At 43.9% G+C, this 21875-nt stretch overlaps 1 protein-coding gene and 1 pseudogene across 2 annotated transcripts in view; one reads left to right on the top strand and one right to left on the bottom strand.

The window, feature by feature from the left end:
• FAM20B (FAM20B glycosaminoglycan xylosylkinase) overlaps nt 1–21361 on the bottom strand; it is a 49079-nt gene extending 27718 nt beyond the window's left edge. Inside the window, 2 exon segments of one of the 2 annotated variants that reach the window (NM_001260759.1) lie at nt 4103–4612; nt 21253–21361. In NM_001260759.1, coding sequence (NP_001247688.1) covers nt 4103–4479 — 377 coding nt within the window. In that variant the 5' untranslated portion in view covers nt 4480–4612; nt 21253–21361. 2 annotated transcript variants of the gene reach the window in all.
• Nucleotides 10638–10984, top strand: LOC106994635 (small ribosomal subunit protein eS26 pseudogene; annotated as a pseudogene).
• Nucleotides 21362–21875: the final 514 nt, after the last annotated feature.

The following is a 21875-nucleotide window of genomic DNA, read 5'->3' as shown; positions in this document are numbered from 1 at the left end:
AAAGAACTACATTGAAGTCAGGCCTGAATCCTTAGCACATGTTTTGGTTATGTGAAATACGGAACTCTGGATGTCATTTTTCTCACCTGTAAAATGGACAGTTGAACTAGCTGATCTCCAAGGTCCCTTTTAGTACTTCCTAAGATTACTCATTCACTTCTACGTAGCCGCTCCTAGGCCCCTGCCTTCTTGTTCTTTTTCCAACATAACTGCCGTTTTTACCTGTGAAAATCAATTACTTCTAGAATGGAAATAGCTACATTAAAAAAAAAAAATTACCCTTACTTACAATGTAAGGCAAAATGTGTAAATAAAAGTGTCACTGTATTCCTATATATATCATCTACCTATACTGTACGCAACTTGTATCCCTGAGAGTAGGACATGGATAACCAGGCTCCAGAAATGTTAAAACCACAAGTGGCTATTAGAGAAAGGACTTAGATTCTCCTCTTACCAGAGAGTGATCCATCTTAAGCCACTGACAGAGCAGCAAAATTCATACAGTAACTGCCAATAAATCATTCCTATCCTTCTGCTGAAGGACGTCAGAGTCTGACCAAGGACATTAATCTGCACTTACACCAGGACAAGATAGCCTCTGAAGCCCTAGGGGTCAGAACAGCATTTTGCTGGGTGTTTAGGGACTAGAGTCAATTTCTGCAAGCACTTAAACTTACACCCACTTTCCCCAGCCTGCGATAGTTGCTGATATAAAGCAGCACAAGTCAGTATGTACACCGACTAAGAAAGTTAACACCTATGGCAGGGGCCGAAAAAAACCTTGCTGAGTTGGAGAGGAGAGTGCCCTGGAGCTGGGAGTGGACACAGGCTGTTTAGGAGATGATGGGGGAGCACAGGGCCAGAGTTTGACAGAAACAAAGAGCAAAGGTAGGATAATGCTGAGCAGAGAGAGGGAGACCAGACAGTCAGGGGCTTGACCTTAGGCTGTGGAGGCTGGGTTTTGTCTGGTGGGCAATGGGAAGTCCCTGGATGGTTTAAAGCTGGGGAACAAAGTGATAATATGAATCTTCTGGGGAAGAACGGAAGTGGTTTCCAGGATGGTCTGGAGGAGGGAGGTAATGAGAAGGCTGCAGTGGTAGTAAGAGATATAAGATGAAGCAAGAAGTGACTAAGGTTATGCATTTATCTGTTGCTACCTCCCCTACTCATCAGTCTGGCCTCTCCTCCCTCCACTTACATCTTGTCCGAACATTTCAAGCCTATCCTGCAAAGTACCTGGTTTAACACTGCACACTCTTGGGAATATCTGTCTTCTAACACACTTCCTGCTGTCCCATCTCCCCTTCAATTCCCTAGTGTACAAGTGGTGGGTGTGACGAGGATCTCTTTTTTTTTTTTTTTTTTTTTTTGAGACAAGAGTTTCGCTCTTGTTGCCCACGCTGGAGTGCAAATGGCACGATCTCAGCTCACTACAACTTCTGCCTCCTGGGTTCAAACGAATCTTCTGCCTCAGCCTCCAGAGTAGCTGGCATTACAGGCACGCGCCTGGCGAATTTTTTGTATTTTTAGTAGAAATGGGGTTTCAGCATGTTAGCCAGGCTGGTCTCGAACTCCTGACCTCAGGGGATCCACCCACCTCGGTCTCCCAAAGTGCTGGGATTACAGGTGTGAGCCCCTGCATCCAGCTGGATCTCCTCTTATTTAAACACAAAATGCTCACAACTCATCTCTTTATTTTATTTTATATTTTTGAGATGGAGTTTTGCTCCTGTTGCCCAGGCTGCAGTGCAATGGCGCAATCTCGGCTCACTGCAACCTCTGCCTCCCAGGTTCAAGTCATTCTCCTGCCTCAGCCTCCTGAGTAGCTAGGATTACAGGCACACACCAAACGACCGGCTAACTTTTTGTATTTTTAGTAGAGATGGGGTTTCGCCATGTTGGCCAGGCTGGTCTCAAACTCCTGACCTCAAGTGATCCGCCCACCTCAGCCTCCCAAAGTGCTGGGATTACAGGTGTGAGCCAGTGTGCCTGACCATCTCTTTATATGCAAATTTTTTTTTATCTTTAGTTTGCCTTTTTCCATCACTCCGTTTATGCTGCTAATCTCTCAGGCCAAGAAGTCAAAGACTATACTTCAAAGCTAAATGTGATTTTTGATGATGGGTGCTCCACGTCATCACTTATGGGAAACAAACAAACTTAAGTGAATTCCATGTGTGTGGCAGAATACAAGCTGCTTACAACTCTAACAAATCTGGGTTCAAACTTCCGTACCACTGATTAATGTGAAATGACCTTGTCAAGTTAGTTACACTCTCTAAACCTCAGTTTCTTATTCTGAAAAAAGAACTGAAACTGTACACAAAGGTTAAACCTTCCTATAAGGGTTTAAAGGATTAACAGATACAAAAGTACTTAGTGTAATCCCTGGCAAATAGTGTGCGTTAAACAGAAATTAGATCCCAGGCCCACATAACCACTTTTTTTTTGAGACAGGGTCTCACTCTGTCACCCAGGCTGGAGGGCAGTGGCATGAGCACGGCTTGTTGCGGCCTCAAACTCTTGTACTCAAGCAATCTTCCTGCCCTCCCACCTCGGCCTTCCAAGTAGCTGAGACTACAGGTGCACACCACCACACCTGGCTAATTTTTTATTTTTTATAGAGATAGAGTCTCATTACGTTGCCCAGGAGTGATCCACCCACCTTAGCCTCCCAAAGTGCTGGGATTACAGGCATGAGCCACCAAGCCCAGTCCCAATCAAATTTTTATTCTCTGAAAGTCTACCACATTTTTTAACTTTCCTAATTTCCACATCACTGACATATATTTCTCAGTTCCAGACCAATAGTGATCCCTTCGATTTCTGGGCTCCCTATACATTCATGCTCTGACTGCCTTTTATTTACTAATAGTTGGGTAAGAAAGGGAGTTGAACTTTGTACATCTTTTCCGTACATTTATTCTGCCACTCCAGAAAGAAATCTAAAGTCATGTTATAATTTTTTCAAAAGTTCTACTGAGGAATTAAAATAATGTTTAGTACACAAAAGATTTCAGACATTACAAACTTTGGGAATATTCATTGGTAACTAACTCCTGGCAAAAGAATACAAATCACCATCATGATGTTAACCTAATTCAGATTCATACACTCAGAAAACGTTTTTAGAAAATTAACTATACCCTCCAAGCTGTCTTGTGTAGAGAAATAAATAAATAAATAAATAAAAATAATTATGTCACAGAATTGTCACACAAATTATCTCTGTAGATCCCTAGGAAGTCCAAAGGGATCATGAACAACATACATATTTAGTTACTAAGGTAACTAAAATGGCCCAATTCTTTACTTAAAACAGGTGAAAGAAACAATGAGAGATGTATAGAATAGCTGTGGTCTGAAACACTGACACCAAACCCTGGTGAGGATGTGGAGCAACAGGAACTCTCATGCATTGCTGGTAGAAACACAAAATGGTATAGCTACTTTGGAAGATAGTTTAGCAGTTTTTTACAAAATGAAACGTACTCTTACCATGTGGTCCAGCAATTATGCTTCTGGTATCTATCCAAATGAGTTGAAAATTTATGTTCACACAAAAACCTGCACATGGATGTTTATAGCAGCTTAATTCACAATTGCCCCAAACTTGGAAGCAACCAAGATGTCGTTCAGTAAGTGAATGGATAATTAAGCTGTGGTACATCTAGACAATGGAATATTATTCAGTGATAAAAACAAATGAACTATCATGCCACAAAAAGATATGTAAAAATCTTAAATGCACTTTACTAAGTGAAAGAAGCCAATGTGAAAGGGCTTACATACTGTGATTGCAACTATATGACATTCAGGAAAAGGCAAAACTACGGAGACAGTAAAAAGACCAGTGAGTTACCAGGTGTTCCGGGGCAGAGAGGGAAAAATGAGTAGGTAGGACACAGGAAAACTATTCTGTATGATACTATAAACACAGATTCATGTTAAGTGCTAGAAAAGACTTTAGAGATCTAGTCTACCCCTCTTATTTTACTGAAGAGACTTCCAAGAGAAGATGATAAAATAAATCTTATATAAATCCCAAGTTAAATCAATCAACCAACTAGCACATGCAGTTTCCCAGATGAAAACTTACCGCTTAGGTTTGAAAACAACTTTCTGTCCTCCTTCAAGTATCAGTAAGGCTTTCAGCTGTGTCCCTTTATAACCCACATCAGCTTTAATGATTTTCTTGGTGGCCATGGCATGCATGATTGCCCCCAGCTCTGGTGTCTCTTCAGGGTACACTTCCCGGGGAACCACCCACTGGGCTGCAATCTCCCAGGGAGACTGCAAGGTATGGTCCAGCTTGGGCGCCAGCTCCACCCGCAAGCCAGTCATCATTCGGTGAAAGGCCCTCTGGTCCTCCCGGTTGGCAGCTGATGTATCTAAGTTGTCAATCAGGAAAACTTTGGTGAAGATAAAAATGACAAGGAGAATTGCTAACAGCACGACTCGCTGCTTTAGCTTCATGTTGACCTCTTTTCCTTCTCCCCTGACCCACTCTTGCTCACTTATTAAGGAGAGCTGGTGGTGATGGTTAGCAAGAAGATACCATGATTATACACATTGGTCCATTTCTTCACTGATGCACCTTCCACAGTTCCTGCAAGCCCAAATACAAAGCAAAATTTGATCAAAAATTCTGTCCTTCCACCACTGAATCTTTTGCAACCCTCTAATACATGACTCACCCTTTTAGGCTTGCTAACCTTGAGCTCAAGAAGGTTCAATAATTTAAAATTAACTAGTCTGGAGAGGGACCTAAAGATGGCAGCAGCGGCCCATCTGGAGCAGCTGCTGCAAAGAAGCCAGCTGCAGTGGGAGAGGCATGGCCAGGGCTGCACACTCCATGGAGCTGGCAGGAGCTGGGAACAGGCGGGAGCCCTGCCCTCTTCCAAGTTGTTGGAGCAGGGGCCCCACGCTCCTGGGTGCAGCTGCAGCCCCCAGCCACAGCTACACCCACAGGCTCAGAAATGCCACTCCTGCTGCCTGGCCTCTCCCCACTCCCAGCACCCACTCTGGGGTGGAGCAAAATTGTGGCTGAGCCCAGGTGATGCTGTGACCTGGCCAGGTGTACATGTGGTTGGGGCAGTGCTGATACACCAGGCCCCTGCTGTCTCAGCCCACTCTGGACTTTGGGGACCAATGAGCATGGGAGGGAGGCCAAGGGAGGAATGAGGCCGGTTCAGTGTAGGCCTGCAGGCATCCCTTGCTATGAACAGCCTGGGCACTGTGGATGACATGAACGGTGGCAGGAGGCAGGCTCCTGGGCGGAAAGGGGTGGGTTTCCGGTGAAGCCCCATCTTCAAGCCAGGGACGGCCTGAGGCATGGGGGCTAGGCTGTCAGTTCTGGTTAAGAGTCCACAGACCAGAGTGAGAACTTATGGTGCTTTTTCTGGGCCCACCCATGGCCACCCATGGCCAATCAGCACACACTGCCTCTCTTCTGAGCTCATAAAAACCCTGGACTCAGCCAGACTCAAACAGATGTTGGGACAACCTGCATGCAAAAGGGATCTACCCACTGTGGGTCTCCTCTCCACTGAGAGCTAGACACTCATCAGAACGACATGGCTGCAGAAAGAACTACCCACTTTGGGTCTCCAGAGAGCTGTTCTATTGCTCAATGAAGCTCCTCTCCAGTATGCTCACCCCCCAGTTGTCTGCATACTTCATTCTTTCTGGGCATGGGACAAGAACTCAGGACCTACCAAATGGCGGGACTGAAAGAGCTGTAACGCAAACAGGGCTGAAACACCCCCCCTGCTCACCATGTGGTAGGCAATCAGAAAGAGAGAAGAGCTGGGGCCCTTTGGGGAGCTCAGACCTAGGGTCTCCCCAAGCCAGGGCTGTGACGCCCTCTTTGGAGTTCTGAAGTTCCTGGTGTCTCCAAGTTTCTGGATGCCCCCATGTTCCCCTTGTCCGGACGTGGGCACCCGCAGCAGAAGCTGCATGTGATACTCTGGTCCAGCTGCAGCCTCACACAGAACCGGCAGCTGTGCTTATGCCTGGAAATGCCTACCCCACCACAGCAGCCAGAGTGCCTGGCTGTGTGCAGTGGCCAGACACCGTGCTAGCTTGTCCACACACCCTTCGCTGCTCTGCACCTGGCTTGCCCTTGGCAGGTATGGGATCCAGGCTGGTAGTACAAGCTGAGCACAGCCTGCAAGACTGAGTGGGCAGAATGAGCCCAGTGGGCACGAGCACTATTCAGGCAGAAGGTGCCGCGGCCATGGCCACAGAGGTTTCTCACTGGCAAAATGACACCCCAAGGATCCCATGACACTAATAAGCAAGCACTACATATACTGAAAATTTTAAAGCAAATATTTCTATTTTAATTGGAATGCAAGCCATCTAGGAGCCATGAGGTTGGCTACACGTGCCTAATAACCAAAACAATGAGAAAAAAAAACACAACAAAAACAAAAGAGCAAGCTATACATAATTGTTTAACTCTCATTTTTTTTAACTTTCAAAATCCATCAAGGATTTTTGCATATCCCAAACCACCAGTATTTGGTAACTTTCCAATTCTCATTCTGGTAAGACAACAATTCCTAAAAATGCCAGAGGGTGCAGAGGAGAGTAATAGCTGTCTCTGAGTCCAAGTACTCAGCGATCCTGGATGTGTCATATCTGTTGCTCATGTATTTAAATACAACCCCAGACACATATTTCTACTTAGTCCTTCACCAATTATTTTTCAAAATTAAAATACCTGCAAACCATTGATAATCAAAACTGTGTACTTTAAGTAAAGGGAAAAAATATTCCCATACCATCTAGCTATTAGCAGAATATAACCAGAAAACTAATAAAACCTGGTACTATGGCAACACTACTACATCTGGAATGGTCAGGCACATAACAAGGATATTCATGTCACAGACATAAAGAAGTGCTCCTTTTAGCATGGGGCTGACCACACTCTGGGCAATTCTTAAGTTAAAAGACTCCAAATACAAGATTTTTGCAACGGTGTCAAGAACATACAATTCTGTCTCATTTGCATCCTGAGAGGTTGCTTTCTCCTCCATAAGGCCATTTAAAAACATGCACAGGCTTGCTCTGCTCTGTGCCTACAGACAGCACAGCACTGAGGTAAGACAAAGATGACAAGAAGATAACAGGATGTTGCTTCACTCTCCAATTCATTTAACAACTCAAACCATTAATCCAAAAAATAAAACCAATACAAAAAAATAGAGCAAATGATTCAGGCTGAGACACTCCCCCTTAAACATGATACTGCTCCCCTAATAACAGCTGGAAACATAATCAAAAGCAGCCCATCAGAGCAACAATGTATTCTAAAGGCAACACCTTGCAGTGAGCCAGCTGAATGAAGTTTATTCTCAGTGATTAACCACTCCTTTTCTGTTCATTTCATGAAGGAAGCAGAAAGTGAGAGTTAATTTCAAATTCCAATTATCCCCCGCCACCTGTTTTGTTTCATCATCATCTCCCAGGGTAGGCAACACTATTAGCTGAAACAAAGGCAATTCAAGTGCATCTAAAATGTAATTGTGATGGTATCAAGTTTGGTGTGGAACTCAGTAAAACAGTTCCCTGTGATTACTGATAACAGCAGTGCAAGCAGAGAAGATTTCAGAGATTTTTGCTAGTTCTAATGCAACCTAAACCACACAACTTTTTCAAGTACTTGTTCAACGGTACACTTCTCGGGTTGCAGAGATAAAAGGCAATATGGAAATCTAGTTGTATTGACAATCATTTCCTCAGCACCTCCAGATGCAACTAGCTACAAATGCAATACAATTCTGGCACAAAGGGGTCCGCTTAATAGGCTTTTACTTTCTATAGAACATCCTTCAGGACTAAAGTCTGGTTAACCCGTAAATTTTTTTTTTCTTTTTTTTTGAGATGGAGTTTGGCTTTTGTTGCCCAGGCTGGAATGCAATAGTGCAATCTTGGCTCATCACAACCTCTGCCTCCCGGGTTCAAGTGATTCTCCTGCCTCAGCCTCCCAAGTAGCTGGGATTACAGGCATGCGCCACCACGCCTGGCTAATTTTGTATTTTTAGTAGAGACAGGGTTTCTCCATGTTGATCAGGCTGGTCTTGAACTCCCGATCTCAGGTGATCTGCCCGCCTCGGCCTCCCAAAGTGCTGGGATTACAGGCATGAACCACTGCGCCCGGCCAACCCATAAACTTTTAATGGTATTGCTCATTCATTTAGAATGAAGAAAATCCTCCCCCTCATGCTATATAAATATATCCAAACATTTTGCACAAACGTTAGAGCTGTGGTTTTTTTGTTTTGTTTTTAATCATCGATGCAATAAGAAGTTCTAACAGCTCCAAAATTCAGATAAGGAAAACAGTCCAATTCCACAATCCAATTTTGTCCTTTTAAGTTTTGAAATTTATTTCAAAACTTCTCCTTTTGAAGAGGCCTCAGAAGAACACATTCATCAATTCAGGGCCACAAACAATTCACTCAATCAGGTTAGAAATTTACATTAAGGGAACTGGCTGGGGGCAGTGCCTCATGCCTGTAATCCCAACACTTTGGGAGGCCAAGGCAGGGGGATCACCTAAGGTCAGGAGTTCAAGACCAGTCTGGACAACACAAAAATTAGCTGGGCGTGGTGGTGAGCACCTGTAATCCCAGCTACTCAAGAGGCTGAGGCAGGAGACAATCGCTTGAACCCGGGAGGCAGAGGTTGCAGTGAGCTGAGACCGTGCCACTGCACTCCTGCCTGGGTGACAGAGCAACGCTCTGTCTCACAAAATACATAAATAAATAAACAAATAAATAAATAAATAAAAAGACAGAAAGAAATCAAGCAAGCAAGCAAGCAAGAGATTTATATTAAGGGAACTGAAGGGTTCAATTGTATTATTTCACTACTTCTGCAGAGTCTAAGTGAGGGCAGCTTAAAAAAAAAAGTGACTAAACAAGTTTTCATGTTTGTGATTATAGTCACCACATCCTGGTAGAATGAGTAACAGTGCAATTTGTCATTGTTCTTTATAACCATCTTTCATTTCCACAGCCACCAACTTCAGTGCTCATCACCTTCCTTTGGACCACAGAAAGAACTGATGCCTGAGCCTCCAGGTTCTCCAATCCAGCCTAAATAATGCAGCCAAAATCATTTTTCAAATCACTCAACGACCTCTGATTCTAGATTCCTTGGCAAGGCATTAAAGCTGTATCCTAAATAGCTTCCAATCTAGACATCAATCCCATTGTTCCTCTTCTCAGCTTTAGCCATAAGGGATCAACTGAACATGCCGTGGTCCTCCTCTTGATGTGTAGGTGCCCTTTGGTTCTGTCATTCCTTACACTGTAGTCCCTCAAAATTCCTCTTTCTCTTACCCTTTCTTCCAATCTCCTCCTCATAAAGTCTAAGCCTCCTTTTAAGGCTTATCTCCAAGGCCATCTCTAAGACAATTTTTGGTCCCTCCTCACACTCTTAAAGTCACTTCTCCCTCCTTTCGGCCAGTACTTAACTACATTTGGCCTTGTATAATAGCTTATTGTATATAGTTCTTAATTCTCCTTTCAGAATCTTAGCTCCTTAGAATGATCCCCTTCACTCCTTTATATGTGAGAGAGGAGAAAGTATCCAAGACAGGGTTTTCACGACATATAATCTTTCCTTTTTAATTTGGGACAAGGAGCATACTATATTCTGCAAACTGGACTTTTCCAAAGATTCCGCATTTCAGACACTAAGGAAATAAAAGCAAATTCACTGTGTATATTCAAACTATTCACAAAAACCTCACTAACATTCCCAGAAGAATGTGCCTGCTCTATATCACACCCTCAGCTCCTCCGATAAATGCTTCAAACAGTGCAACAATGTCCAGTTATATTACGGTCATTTATTTTAATGTTTCTGTTATGCAGAACAGAAACTACCTCAAAGAACAAATAAACTCAAGGTAATAACATAACTTTAAAAGTGTTAAATATAAAAAAGGCAGTACAAATGGCATAACTGTAAATAGTTTTCACATGAAAAGCTGGCATAAACTCCCAACCTGGAGTTCTGGAAAGCAGACCTTTATAAGGAATTTTCCTACTGAACCCTGGTTTCAGCCTTAGCGCCATCAGCTACATGAGGCTTGCTACGGAGGCTAATTTACTTATTTACTTTCTTTTTTTTATTTTGAAACAGAGTCTCGCTCTATCGCCCAGGCTAGAGTGCAGTGGTGCTATCTCGGCTCACTGCAACCTCCACCTCCTGGGTTCAAGCAATTGTCCTGCCTCAGCCTCCCAAGTAGCTGGGATTACAGGTGTGAGCCACCACACCTGGCTAAGTTTCGTATTTTTAGTAGAGACGGCGTTTTGCCATGTTGGGCAGGCTGGTCTTGAACTCCTGACCTCAAGTGATCTGCCCACCTCGGCCCCCCAAAGTGCTGGGATTATAGGTGTGAGCCACCACACCCAGCTGGCTAATTCACTTTCATTCTACACACACACACACACACACACACTCATCTCATTTGATAAATATTGTATAAGGGCAAACTTAAGACTATTAATAAAGTTGTTTTCTGAGAAGAGATATAGATTCCACAGAAAAAAAGTGAGGTCTTAATGTAAAGTCTTCTTTCAAGAATCTCCTCTCCGGTCCATGCCTCCAAGATGACAAAGAAAAGAAGGAACAAAGATCATGTCAAAAACGGCCACAGCCATGTGCAACCTATTTGCTGCATGAACTGTGCCTGATGTGTGCCCAAGGACAAGGCCATTAAGAAATTCATCATTCAAAATACAGTGGAGGCCACAGCAGTCAGGGACATTTCTGAAGAAGCGTCTTTGATGCCTGTATGCTTCCCAAGCTGTTTGTGAAGCTACTTTACTGTTTGAGTTGTGCAATTCACAGCAAAGTAATCAGGAATCAATCTCCTGAAGCCCACAAGGACCGAACACCTCTACCTGGATTTAGACCTGTGGGTTCTGCCCCACAACCCCCACCAAAGCCTGTGTAAGGAGCCGAGTCCTTAAAGACTGAAGACAGACCATTCTCTGGAGAAAAATAAAATGGAAATTGTACTTAAAAAAAATCTGGCTGATGGTGGAGGAACATTTACAGAAAAGCATGTTGGTGTGGGGGTCTACAGATCATGTGATAAATCTCAATGTATGTGGCTGCTGAGGAACATGAGAACACCTGGCCTTAACACTTACTACCTTACTAGAGAGTCCTACAAGCCACCAATGAGATTCCAAGCCTTATTAGAAGTATCCCCTTGAATTGCCCTTTGATTAAGTGACAAGCTCACAATACTACCTCTGAGGTCATAGAGAAGAAATAAATACCAACCTCTGCTCATAGCAACTAAAAGTGAAAGCTATGGTAAAAGTAAACGTAAGTTTCACTTTTTGGCCGGGCGCGGTGGCTCAAGCCTGTAATCCCAGCACTTTGGGAGGCCGAGGCGGGCGGATCACAAGGTCAGGAGATCGAGACCACAGTGAAACCCCGTCTCTACTAAAAATACAAAAAATTAGCCGGGCGCGGTGGCGGGCGCCTGTAGTCCCAGCTACTCAGGAGGCTGAGCCAGGAGAATGGCGGGAACCCGGGAGGCGGAGCTTGCAGTGAGCCGAGATCGCGCCACTGCACTCCAGCCTGGGCAACAGCGTGAGACTCCGTCTCAAAAAAAAAAAAAAAAAAAAAAAAAGTTTCACTTTTTGTGTTTCTAATTTAACGATCAAATGAGGTTCTTATGATTTAAGCAGAATGTAACATGCCTTGTAAACATAAAGCACCACAAGGGAAATGTTCGATAAGAATGTTTCAAGCAGAAGACTAATAACAAAGGAGATCTGAGGCAAAGGGGTGGGATTTCCTAACTGGTATAGAATTATATTTATGCACACAATCTCTTTGCCCTTGATCCTGAGTAGGAACCACAAGGATCTTTTTACAAAATTCTTTGGTAATTGTGGGTTTCAGTAAAACTCTGAAGGTTTGGTGAGTATAGGAGGTAAGACTTGAATTTAAGTTTTTTGTTGACTGTCTAGAAAGACAGACACTAACAATTTCTCCTATCAAGAGGTGGAGTCAGGGCCAAACACGCTGGTTTACACCTGTAATTCTAGCACTTTGGGAGGCTGAGGCAGAAGGATTGCTTGAGCCCAGGAATTCAAGACCAGCCTGGGTAACACAGCAAGACGCTGTCTCTATTATTTAAAAAAAAAAAAAAAAAGAGAGAGAGAGACAGAGAGAGAGGTGGAGTCTGTTTTTCCTCCCTGTGCATCTGGGCTGGCTTTGTAACTTGCTCTGACAACAGAATGTTGTGGAAGTGACTGCGTGCCAGTTCTGGGCCTTGGCCTTAAGAGATCTGGCAGCTTCTACTTTCACGGGATCTAGCTACCATGTAAAGAAGCTCAAGCTAAGACTACCAAATGACAAGTGATCTATATGGAGAGAGAGGTCCAGCCAACCCTTGGCTATCCTGGGCACCCCAGCTGAAGTGCCAGACATGAAGATGACACTTGCAAGGACATTCCAGTCCCAGTTGTGGTCTGGCAGAATATAGTCACTGTTGTGACCCCAGCCTATATGATGTGAGCAGGAACATGTGAGACCAGATGACCTATAAAATTATAAGAAATAATAGGCCAGGCACGATGGCTCACACCTGTACTCCCAGTACTCTGGGTGGGAGGCCAAGGTGAGCAGATCACCTGAGGTCAGGAGTTTGAGACCAGCCTGGCCAACATGGTGAAACCCCATCTCCACTAAAATACAAAAAATGAGCCAGGCATGGTGGCTCACGCCTGTAGCCCCAGCTACTCGAGAGGCTGAGGCAGGAGAATCGCTTGAACCCAGGAGGCGGAGGTTGCAGTGAGTCAACATCATGCCATTGCACTCCAGCCTGGTGACAGAGCAAGAGTCTGTCAAAGAGAGGAAAGGGGAGGAGAGGAGAGGGCAGGGGAGGGCAGGGGAGGGCAGGGCAGGGGAGGGGAGGGGAAGGGAGGGGAGGGGAGGAGAACGAACAAATCATTGTCTTAAGCCACTATTATTTTGAGGTAGTCCGTAAAACCCAACATTCTCACATCTCTTCTGCCCCCATCAACTCCTTTTGGGGATACTAAAAATACCAGGGGAGAAGACATAGGGAAATAAATTATGTGACTAAAAACAATTATCTCAGGGAGGGGGTAATCACTAAATTAACCATTAAGTACAAATAAAAATTGATTTGATATATTGTTAGGTCATATTTGTAAATGATTATTAACGGCTTCTGAGGAGCGATATACTTGTTATAAAAGTCATATGTCATTTATATTTTTCTGTCTTCATTGTGTATATTTAGAAAGATACATAATTAACAAAGTCTCTTAAAGGTACCACAAGAAGAAATATATTCTCAACTGGATCATTTACTAAAATCCACTTGCATACTTCAGAGCCCTACTTAGACTTAAAGCACAGAGCAATCAAGGCTAACCTGACACATTCACACATCGACACAAGTCTGGTTTATAAAGCCTAACTTCTATACTTCGGCCAAAGCATAAATAGCAAAAATCACATCTTTAAGTGCAAAAAAGGTTAGACACACACACACTTTTACCGTGGACTGTCTGGTATACTGTCCTTTTGATTTTTAACTAGCAGTGACAGTAGGGTACTGTGCATATTATTATTAGCTGTTACGAATTTACATCCCCTGTTCCCTAGAAATAAATGTAGTCTCTCCTGACGGTTAGTGGCAGTGATAAGTAAAATTAACAGCATTCAAAAATCTTTTAGTATTGTGTGACAGTCAAGATGTCCAGAAAGTCAAAACCTCCAATATAAAACAGCATTAAGTGTTTATTATCTCAGTAAATGCTGAGTACCCTGGGAAAACCAGCCCACTCCTGCTTTGCTGCCTGCCACAACAGCACGCTATTCTTCCTTTCATCTTCACATGAGGGTCTTCAACTAAAAATAAAAACTAATACCAAGTAATAGCATTAATCAGTTTCTACAGATATGTTTTCTTCCTTTCTCTGCTAATTCTCCATTCAAGAAATAGCTTCTTAATTCACCTTTTTATTTTAAATATAAGCTTTCTGTAGCAGAGGGGTTAAAAGCATGTCCTCTGGATTCAGAATGCTGGATGCTTCCTTTACCACCTAATGCGGGTCTTGGGAAAGAGATTTAACTTCTGACCTCTCTGGGTCTCAGTTTCTGCATATAAAAAAAATGAAACAAGAATACTATTACCTAACTCACAGGGTTGTTAAAAATGAATGAGCCAGCTACTCGGGAGGCTGAGGTTGCAGTGAGCCAAGATCATGCCACTGCACTCCAGCCTGGGCGACAGAGCAAGATCCTGTCTCAAAAAAAAAAAAAAAAAAAAGATTGAGATCTCTACATGTATTGTGCTAAGATTAGTGCCTGGATGACCCACAGCAATCACTTGTTAGTCATTATCACCATACCAAAACACAAAGATGACCTCCTGAGAGGAGAAAAATGACAAAGAAAACCCTCACTGGAATCAATACACCATAATGTTGTCTTCTTGGTTACATAGTGAGGGGCCAAATCCACATATTGCATTACTAAGAGTTTAGTAGTAATTAGTAGTCTTGTATTTCTGAACCAAATCCTTGCCTAAATTTGAGAAGTAGATAAGACTATGCAAATAGATATCTTCAGAGTGAGTGTCATGCAAAGCAGAAGACTGGGAGGCTGTCACTAATTTGGCCAACCTGTTTCTCTTCTCTACAAAGTTCAATTCTACCACATTCAATGTAACTGAAACAGATGGGAAGCATGAACTTTTCCCATTTCACAAAAAAAGGCTAAAATAGAATGCCTTTCACAACTGTTTTCAGTTTGGAAAATTAGTTCTGTGTTTTAAAGATGACAGCTTTTCATGTGCTAAAGCCCTTAAGATAAGCCTTAAGAGTAATTTAAGAGTACAGGTATACAAAATCTAATTCTCACATAATCCAAATTGGTCCAAGTGTCAGGTTTTCCTTACTGTTTTCACTTCCATTTAAACATTTATTTACATCTGTAAACTCAGAATCCCTTATGTGAAATTCTCTAACAAGTTCCCTCTGAAGGAAGGAAACTAAGACCATCACCAGGCATTAATGAAGCATTAAGGTAGTCTTTCTTGCTAGATGTGAAAGTGCAAATGAAATAGGCAGTAACTGAATAATTTCAATAAGTAAACTGAAAAAAAATAAATCCCTGCAACCTGTCCCATTTAAATCTTGATTTAGGGCAACGCTCTTCCGTGAAAAATGAAAAGAAAAAAACTTTAGCTCATACTGCTGGCAAGTTCTGTTCTAAAAAACCCACACACACAGTAATCTTGACACTACGTGGAAATGAGTAACAATTTGCATTTTCCTTTAAATAAACCAGGTATAATGAAACTTCCCAAGTTCCAGGTATTTCACAGCTCAACTGTCAGTATAGAACCACCATTTAAGGCTAGATCATAGAAGGTAATTCCTGCATAGTGCTGAAATACAGAATTACAAATAAAACAACATTTTCCTTCAGCTTTTCATATGCTTTCCATCTTTAGTGTTCAATTCATTACAGTTCTTGGAAAACCACATAAACTTTATACAACAATAGACCTCGCATTTTTAGCCTTATATTCTATGGTATGTCAAGCTGACAGCCCACACAGATCACTTTCAGAAACAGTAGAACCTCAAACAGATCTGTGCTGAAATTACAGCTAGGTGGCTCCAGGCAAGATCCCTCTGTTATAATATGAACACACATACACACACACATTTTTTTTTTTTTGGCACATCTGTCTCTTTTAATATACTGTGAGTTTTTTGAGGATGGGATAGATTTTATTCATGTTTTGTACTTCCAAGTAACTTAGCACAGTGCAGGGCCTGTAAGAGGTATCTGATAAGTGTTTGTGGAATAAAAGGAGAGAAGGGCAAGGGAGAAAGACCTTTAGGGTTATAAGAATTTCTTCTAAACTGGCAACTCTCTGGTTTAAAGACTGCCTCTTTCAGAGACATGGGGAAATAAGTCCTACAATGAATTCAGGTATACAGTATATAAAAGATGCAGAAATATCGAATATGTATACCAATTATATGCACTCAATTTAAAGTTGCCACCTTCTGTATATCCTGCTTCCACCTTTCAAGAACACCGCTATTGCCAACCTGGTTCCTATTATTGGCTGGGATTGAGAGTAAGGACAATTTGGAAATGCTAAAAGGAAGAAAGGAGGTTGTCTAACACACTGCCCAAGGATGATACAAGACAGGGCTGAAATCAGATCTTCAAGTATTATTGGCAGTGCTTTCCAAAACAAGAATCCACACGAGTAAGTACTTTCATATTATTTTGGTTTTTTTCTACAGAAAGAACTACAGGAACATAAATGCACCTATACAGAGCACAAGTTCACAATCTACACCAACGATAAGAAACAAACAAAAAAGGTCTCTGGGCAACAAAAACAGTGGTTACAAAGTTCATACCCTAATACTCGGAGAAGAGCAGGTAGAACATAACTAAGCCTATTTAGCTGCTTTACGTTCAATGTCAGGAAGCTCCTACTCCACAGATAAGAAGCTGCAAATTTATTTTAATTTTTTATTTTAATTTTTCATTTTTTTATTATTATACTTTAAGTTCTAAGGTACATGTGCATAACGTGCAGGTTTGTTACATATGTATACTTGTGCCATGTTGCTGTGCTGCACCCATCAACTCGTCAGCACCCATCAACTCATCAGCACCCATCAACTCATCATTTACATCAGGTATAACTCCCAATGCAATCCCTCCCCCCTCCCCCCTCCCCTCTCCCCATGATAGGCCCCAGTGTGTGATGTTCCCCTTCCCGAGTCCAAGTGATCTCATTGTTCAGTTCCCACCTATGAGTGAGAACATGCGGTGTTTGGTTTTCTGTTCTTGTGATAGTTTGCTAGAAGCTGCAAATTTAAAAGAGGGCAGCAGGGATACTAACAGTAGCAAAAGAGCAGCTTTCCACCACCGAAAGAAGACACAGACTGACAACTGAATCCTACTCAAGTAGATTCAATAATTCAAAAACCAGAGAGGACAACCTACATTTTAAAATAATCTCAGAGCCTCACTCAACTACTGCCATTCTGCTAGTAACAATAACCAAAGCATATAATACATTGTAAAAATTTTTCCACAAAAGGTATAACTAAAAAAAATTTTGGCATATAATACCTTATTTCCCAACAACATTAGGTAAATGAGGCATTGCTATGTATATAAAGCGGAAAGTTAACATTTGAGAGCATGGAATGATAGACTTCACTGCCTCCCTCTGTACTTGGTTCTGTCCTCTTTACACATTCATAATTTCATATTCCTTGACCTGCCTTTATAACATGCCCAAGTTAGCACCCTCTTCTCTAAAGGGGTTATCTTGCCAGAAAGTACAGACCTTAAACATTTACCAAAGTTCAAGGTCTCTTTTCTGCATCAGCTTACATTTTTCTTATCTCGTACTGGGATGACAGATGCACCCCCCAGATTATTTACATCGGAGATAGGCATTTCTTCTCTTGTTTTTGATAAGAAAGACCAAATCAGAAGTGAGATCTTTGCATTATGTTCTCTTCTAGGCAGCTTGAGCAGTCATGTTGACATTATAAGTTAGTCAGAAGCTCGTTTCAATAGCAAAGTAAGCTTCTGTTCTGCAGCGCAGGCCTATGTTAATAAATTCATTAGTACTTGGGGTTACAGCGACAGCTGAAGGAAAACAGGAAGATATATGTAGGTGTAGAAGAAGGAACTGCTGGAGAAGTACTCTAAGAAGGGAAAACTCCCCTCTTCCACCTTCAAAATAAGGGACAAGGGCAGTCAGGTCAATGCTATTGGCATGCCCATTACCAAGAGCTCTAAGTTCTATTAATGCAAAAACACTGGCTATCAATCCAACTGCCCAATTAGCCTAGCCAGAACAGACTGCAGGAGCAAGGTTGTGAAACTGCACCTGACTGGAACCTGCACAGGCTACTCCCAGGCTGCAGGTGGCTTAGAACACCATATAATCACAGAAGCAAATAACACACCTCTACAGCATGTTTTGAACAGTAATCTGAAACACATTTTCTAGGCTTTTTTTCTTTTGACAAAAAGAGGAACTAAACAATTTAGTATGTACATTAGAATATTTCCCCTTCCCTCATACTGTTGTCCATTTATTCATTCAACTGACAAATATTTATTGTACACCTTCTACATATAGGCACTGTCAGGTGCAGAGAGAAAAATACACAGATACACAGATTACTGTAACAATTACAACCAACTGCAGGGCCTCATTGTAACTGTGCTCCCCATCCCAATCCACAAAACCACCCGGCACTTAGTCCCAGAAGGACCTGACATTCAGATTCGGAAGACAGTCTCCTTTTTTTTTTTTTTTTGGTTGTTTTTTGGTTCACACCTGTAATCCCAGCACTTTGGGAGGCCGAGGCAGGCGGATCATGGTCAAGAGATCGAGACCATCCTGGCCAATACAGCGAAACCCTGCCTCTACTAAAAATACAAAAATTAGCTGTGCATGGTGGTGCACACCTGTAGTCCCAGCTACTCAGGAGGCTGAGGCAGAAGAATCGCTTGAACCCAGGAGGCAGAGGTTGCAGTGAGCCAAGATTGCATCACTGCACTCCAGCCTGGTGACAGAGCGAGACACCGTCTCAAAAAACCAAAAAAACAAAGGAGACTGTCTTCTGAATCTGAATGTCAGGCCCTTCTGGGACTAAGTGCCGGGTGGTTTTGTGGATTGGGATGGGGAGCACAGTTACAATGAGGCCCTGCAGTTGGTTGTAATTGTTACAGTAATCTGTGTATCTGTGTATTTTTCTCTCTGCACCTGACAGTGCCTGTATGTAGAAGGTGTACAATAAATATTTGTCAGTTGAATGAATAAACGGACAACAGTATGAGGGAAGGGGAAATATTCTAATGTACATACTAAATTGTTTAGTTCCTTTGTCAAAAAAAAAAAAAAGCCTAGAAAATGTGTTTCAGATTACTGTTCAAAACATGCTGTAGAGGTGTGTTATTTGCTTCTGTGATTATATGGTGTTCTAAGCCACCTGCAGCCTGGGAGTAGCCTGTGTAGGTTCCAGTCAGGTGCAGCTTCACAACCTTGCTCCTGCAGTCTGTTCTGGCTAGGCTAATTGGGCAGTTGGATTGATAGCCAGTGTTTTTGCATTAATAGAAGTATCTGGCTTTAGGGTTTTACACCAATGAAATGACAGACACACAAAGTGTAGGAAGCTGAAGTCTGCCCTGAAAGTAAAGGAACAGAAAATTTCATTTAGGAATTTAAAATTCAGAAGAGATAAGAAGCAGAAACTTTAAGGCTGTGTGAAAGGGCTGGAATCTACAAATGGAAATCGAGAAATGAACTAAAAGTCAAGAAATTATCAATTTAACATAAAATAATTCCATGATATAAAAGATCATAAAAATAAAGATGATAGAAACAGTGATTTCTTTTTCTCTAATCTTAAGAACCAAAAAGAAAAGCAGGGCATGTGTTTTCTAGCTTCCATTAATTCACCAAAACATAGCTATTGTTCTGCTAGTTCTAGAGAAACGAATAGCGCGTACCAATGTCACATTTTCACCAGCCAGAAAAGAAATGCTGTGAACTCCAAGACGTCTTGATCATCTTTAACCTGTATCCATATTTATCACTGCACTTTATCATCAGTGGGGCTGAGAGTCTGAATTATTACACTTGTGTGTGCCTTTTTAATTCTCCTTTGATAAGCAATTTCAAATGGGAAAGGGACTCCTGCTGACTGATTCCATTGTACGGTTCTAGAGGCCAAAGTCCAACATCTTTGCAAACTTTAGAAAAGTTATTAATAGAAAACATTGATTTTAAATCTCCCTGAGATTGGCTATGAGTCTGGGCAAATAATTTAGCATCTTCACCATTTGTACCTCAGTTTCGCAAAGACAGTCGTGATAACAAATCCTATTTGAGGAACTGCTCTAAGCTTAGCTCAAAGATCCTGCATAAACTCAAATGTTTGTAATACATAAGCACACTGAGATCCCTAACCAGATTTTTAGAAATCAACGCCAGTGAAATTTATGCAAGAATTTACAATGCAAGAAGGATAGGCGTGGCTAATAAACGGCAATCTTAACTTGTACCAGATTATAGATTTATAAAGTCCTACAATTTAAAGGCTAAAGGCTAAAAAAAACCCACATTCCTACTTCACTTCCAAGTGAGAAATCAAAGCTCCAGAGGGAAGCTGGCTGGGTGGGGAAGATGCTGATATCTGGCACTAGACCCAAGTCGCAATACCAAGCAACTCTCATTTTCCCAAATTAGAAACTCCTTATCCATCCCAATGATGGTATGGCCTTTAAAAGGACTAATAATTCCATAAAGACTAACCAAGCCCTGTTACCCCTACTTTCCCTCCAATTCATCCTTCTACCCCTTGTCTTCCTATCCGGAGACTGGCAGGTTAACAGAAGTCAGATTAGAATGAATCTCTTATCAGAACCCACAATCAAGGACGCAGCTCGACAACTATTCACATTCATCATTAAGGGCAACGTATCGGTCCGCTCTTAATCGCGGGGCCGTCACACCCGGAAATGAAATCTCAAGCGCAGCCCACTGAGGGCTAACATAGCATTCCCTAAGTTGTGCCCTTCTGCGAGCGCCCGGCGCACGACCCCAAGAGACCGCGGGCCCCGGGTACGGTTGCCCCGCCTCCCGCCTCCGGCCTGCAGGTCACTCGCGCTTCCCGGCCACGAGGCGGGCCCAGCAAAGACCCCGTGAGGGCGCGTTCCCTGGGCTGTCGCAACGGGCGCTCCGGGAAACACAAGAGAGACACCGGGGCCAATCGCCTCTGGGGACCGCGGAAGGGGACGAGAGACGGTCACTAGAAGGACCCCTGGCAGCCTGAGGCGGCCCCAGGTGGGGCCCGCGCCTCAGGTGGGCCAGGGAGGTGGCGGCCGAGGCCGCGTCCCTTCAGCCGCGACCGCAGGCAGCGACGCGCGGCCCGAGCTGGTCTCCCAGGAAGCCTCGGGCCCTCGCCCGGGACCCGCCCGCGGCCACTTGGGGACGGCTCAGGGCACCGGTGCCCGGCCCCTCAGGGAGGCGCCCCGCCCCCAGGCGGCCCCAGCCCAGCGCGCGCCACGCACCGCGCCCCGCCCGCGTGCCGGTCCGCATTTTCCCGCCCGCCGCGCCGGGGGCGGGGGTCGCGCGCCCTCCCCCGCCCCCAAGCCACTCACCTGTCGGGCCCTAGGCTCGCTCCATGGCCGCCCGCGCGGTGCGGTGCGGCGCGGGCCCGGCCGCCCCCGCCGCCTCCGGGGAGGGGCAGCCCCACGCCGCGCTCACCGCCCCCAGCCGCCGCCGCCACTGCGGCTCCCGCCCACCCCCGGCCCGGCCATTCCCAGGCCACCTCTCCCCGCGCAGAGCGGCAGTCCCACACCCACCCCCCCGCCTCCGCGGCCCCCGACTGTTGGTACCGTCCTAGCGTAATGCCTGCCCCGCGGCCAATCCCAGCGCTCGCTCGGCGCGGCCCCGCCCCTGCCCCAGTAGGCGGCCCCTACCGGACCCGCGCCGGACGGCCCCCCTTAACCTCTTCCGTACCAGGCCCGTCCGCTTAACTCCCTCGGCGCCGGCGCCGGTGCCGGTCTCTACACCTCTCGGCCGCGCCGCCCCGCCCGCTTACATAAACTGGCCTCTCGCTTCTCACTTCCTTCGCTCTTTCTTTTTTCTTTTCCTTTATTTGTCCTCCATCCCCCTCACCCCATCTTCGCTTTTTCTTTCCTGCTTTTCTTGGGTAGGTAGGCAGCCAGGCAGCAGGACTGGAGAGTTGCGGTCCCCTAGGTCAGCTTCTGTTTGTGAGAAG

Source organism: Macaca mulatta, chromosome 1 (assembly GCF_049350105.2).
Source record: "Macaca mulatta isolate MMU2019108-1 chromosome 1, T2T-MMU8v2.0, whole genome shotgun sequence".
NCBI lineage: Eukaryota > Metazoa > Chordata > Mammalia > Primates > Cercopithecidae > Macaca > Macaca mulatta.
The sequence above is the reverse complement of the archived record's forward strand: the minus strand, read 5'-3'. Positions and strand labels throughout refer to the sequence as shown.